Below are 3,399 nucleotides of genomic sequence, written 5' to 3' on the forward strand. Positions count from 1 at the left end.
GGGTGTGTGGGTGGGGGCTGAGGAAGAAGAGAGGTGTCCATGGGAAGCCCCATGTAGAGGGCTGGCCCATCCCAATGGCATATGGATTGGGAGCTGCACGCCATCAGGAAGCTACACACAGAGAGGCATGGAGCACCATCAGCTGCCGGTGTGCTTCCTCCTGGAGTGCTCCAGCATAAGCTCTGTGCTGGCAGCAGACAGCAGGGCAGCGCAGCCTGCTCCAAGCGCGTGCACACTCATCGCCAGCATGAAGCTGATGCCAGAGCTGTGGAGCCCGGTGCAGCTGTTTGCAGCCTGCCCACTGCTTGCTGCAGCTGCCCAGAGCTTGGGCTGGCTAAAAACAGCTGCGCCGAACTCCAGAGCCCCGCCATCACCTCTGTGCCAGGAGCGGGGGAGAGACTAGGGTTGCACTGCCTCAGGCCCATCCACTACTGCCCTCTCCTGGCACAGCTGTTTGGAGCCTCCTGGCTGCAGCTGGCCCCGTATCTGGGTAGCTGCTGCCAGCTGGGAGCCCAGGCTGGAGGGCAGGGGGCATATAGGGCACCCTGCCATGTACTCTCTGCCCTTTTTTTGTTTTTCTGGCATGCCAGCACTCTGGCACCTTCCAAGGTAGGCATTGTGGGGGTTTTCGGCACTCTGACCAAAAGACATTGCCTGTCCCTGGTCTAGATGGTGAAAATTACTAGCTGCTATTTTAGATCTTCTCTCACTACTATTTAGTAAGTACAGACTTTGACATGAGGAAGCTTGCTTTTAGTCAGTAACAATGTGATAATTCTACCTCTTCATTACAGCTAAGACACAGTATAATTACTTTTCACAGGTCTGTGTTTTGGGGAGAAGTGTGTAAAGTTTACTTTTGGTTGGAACAATCTTATGTGTCAGCGACAATTTGGATAGATTTTGCAGGGATAAATGATACAAAGTAGGACCATGCATCTTTGACCACCAGAGGGCAGTAAAATACTGTCCTTTAAGCTTCTCCAGGTCATTCACAGTAAGTCATAATGCAGCTTTTGAAGCTTAACCAAATGCTTACATACCAGTGGCAGTTATTACCAAGCATCATTTTCCAGACATTTACAGGACACTTAGAGTTATGCCCAGGGCATTATAACACCGTCATATAAATATACCTGAATATTAGAAATTGAATATCAAACACTCATTTTTGACTGTGAATCATTTTTTCCCCACTGAAAAGTTCAACAAATGTGGTTTTCCAAAATATGTTTCTCTGCTATGCCGTTTCAAAGACAACAAAGATGGACTCTACTTAAAATACGAATGTTTATCAATATCTGAGGCTTTAATATTACAAACCTGAAGGAACTGAAAAATAGTTCACTTTTCATTTAATTTTTATTTAATTTGATATTAGCTAAGAGCCTTTTGTACAGGCAATTTACACTGATAAAAATAACACTTTTTATGAGCCTTACTACTAAATCTGTGGTTAGTCAAGGCACTTGAGCTGAAACCTCTTCAGCTTAAAAGTAAAGAGGCAGCTGGGAGGGCATTCTTGCTAAGGGGACCTATAACTTTGGCATTCCCTCCTGCACTGCATAGGTCAGAAATAGCCTGAATTTGCTGACCTTGCACTAGGAAAATGCTGCAGATCCTGCCCATCCATAGAGATGATTTTTAGTGAGATTATTTTGATTTGTTATAAAATATTATGGCTGGCTAGAATGCAGATGGAAAAGCTGGAGTTTCAGGAAGGCAGTAGCTCTAACATCTGTATTTTTAATTATGACAAGAGCACCCAGAAGAGTGAATGCAAGCTTTTTTCATTTATTTTATTAGAAATCAGAATAAATGAATACACACATGACAACTTGCTAATAAAACATTACCAACAGTATTACACAGTGCTCTGGTAATAATATTTGTAATACTTTTGTTTGTATTAAACAACAAACTGGCCAGACAAACTGCAAGCAATAAAGGGAAAGGGTTAATAAACATAATTAAAGGGTGGACTGTCATATGTTCTCTATTAATTATATTACTGCAAAATAAACAAAACATTGAAAGCCTAATATAATAAAGGGCTGAGTTAAAGTAAAAAAAAATGTATATCAATAAGTTACCTTCAGCAACAACAGAGAAAACTATTCTTTAAAAAAAGTTGTATCTTCATGAATTACTCTTTCCTAAGAAATGCTGCCATAGTATATTTCATCTTTCTACCAGAGTATCATAAGGACAAACAATATTTTCATCAAGCCGTTATATTTTTCCATAATTTTTCATTAATATTTCTGAACCTCAGTAAGGAACCACCAGTATGTCTCAGCTTGAATATATTCCTAAATAAGTTAGATGTCTATAGCATAACTTTCAAAATTGTAGAAGAATGCTACTCCTTCTGAAATTCATTTCTGTAAAAAGCATATTTCACTTTCCAGCCAGACTCCAAAAACAAAAAACAATAAAACTTTTCATCATTAAAAGAAAAATCTTTGATGAACTGAAAAATCTTATTTTTTAAAGTTTCTTCAAACAAAATGCCATGTTTTTTTCCTGTACTATTTTATTTTTCAAAGATTTTAGTTTAAAACCAATTTTGTTTCAATGGCCTTTTTAAATTTATTCACGATGCTGTCATACATACATATATAAAAATGTAAGTGTGTTTATATTGAAAAGTCCTGTTTTTGAATCATATTCTCATTTCAAAACCTTCTCTGAAATTAGAGGAATAATGAATAAGCATTCAACTAAATGTTTACGTTTTTGAAGAATGTAAGGAAATACATTTTTGTAGCAAGAAACTTGCTGTATACTGCAACATTTCATTAATTTAAATATTTTATAAATGATTAACTTATAATTTCATCTTGTACTATATTAATGTTAATTAACCAATTTTTAGAATTATCAAGGTGAAATAAATGAGCCATATCATGAACTCCAAGATAAACCTCTTATCTACTTAAAAAAAGAACATTTTTGAATAAAATTTTGTTTAACAGCATATTTCAAGTGAAAATATCTTATGTATATTGGAGTGAACTCAAACTTCTAGATGTACTAAGAAAGGAGTAGTCTTACCTTTTATTTCTAACAGAACAAGAAGATGGAGTAGAAATCGCATTTCAGGCAGTCTGAAGTTAATAAGATTGAGAGAGAAGCAACAGTATGTTTACGACAATTGAGTTATACTTATGCTCTGGACACCTTAGAAACTGCTCTCAAAAAGCAACCTCCAGTGCAGTCACGTATGTTACTGAGCATGCTCACAGCCTGCTACTGAGAAGCACTGAGGAAGAAGTCTCTTGTCACCCAGAAGGTTGGTACAGTTATTTAAGCCATATTGACAGTTTAATCTGGCTGCTTGATTACTATGGACTGAGCCCAAGAAAGATGGCAAATTATTTTAGTTTTAGTTGATAT

The 3,399-nt window shown here is 37.7% G+C and overlaps 1 protein-coding gene across 5 annotated transcripts in view; it reads right to left on the minus strand.

Annotated features, from left to right (window-relative positions):
* RXFP2 (relaxin/insulin like family peptide receptor 2) overlaps positions 1-3,154 on the minus strand; it is a 55,442-nt gene extending 52,288 nt beyond the window's left edge. For all 5 annotated transcript variants that reach the window (XM_019530109.1, XM_019530108.1, XM_019530105.1 and 2 more), the window contains exon 1: positions 3,058-3,154. In XM_019530109.1, the coding sequence (XP_019385654.1) occupies positions 3,058-3,100 (43 nt within the window). In that variant the 5' untranslated portion in view covers positions 3,101-3,154. The remainder of the gene's footprint in view (positions 1-3,057) is intronic.
* Positions 3,155-3,399: the final 245 nt, after the last annotated feature.

This window comes from Crocodylus porosus, unplaced genomic scaffold, assembly GCF_001723895.1.
Source record: "Crocodylus porosus isolate Cpor-Errol unplaced genomic scaffold, CroPor_comp1, whole genome shotgun sequence".
Lineage (NCBI taxonomy): Eukaryota > Metazoa > Chordata > Crocodylia > Crocodylidae > Crocodylus > Crocodylus porosus.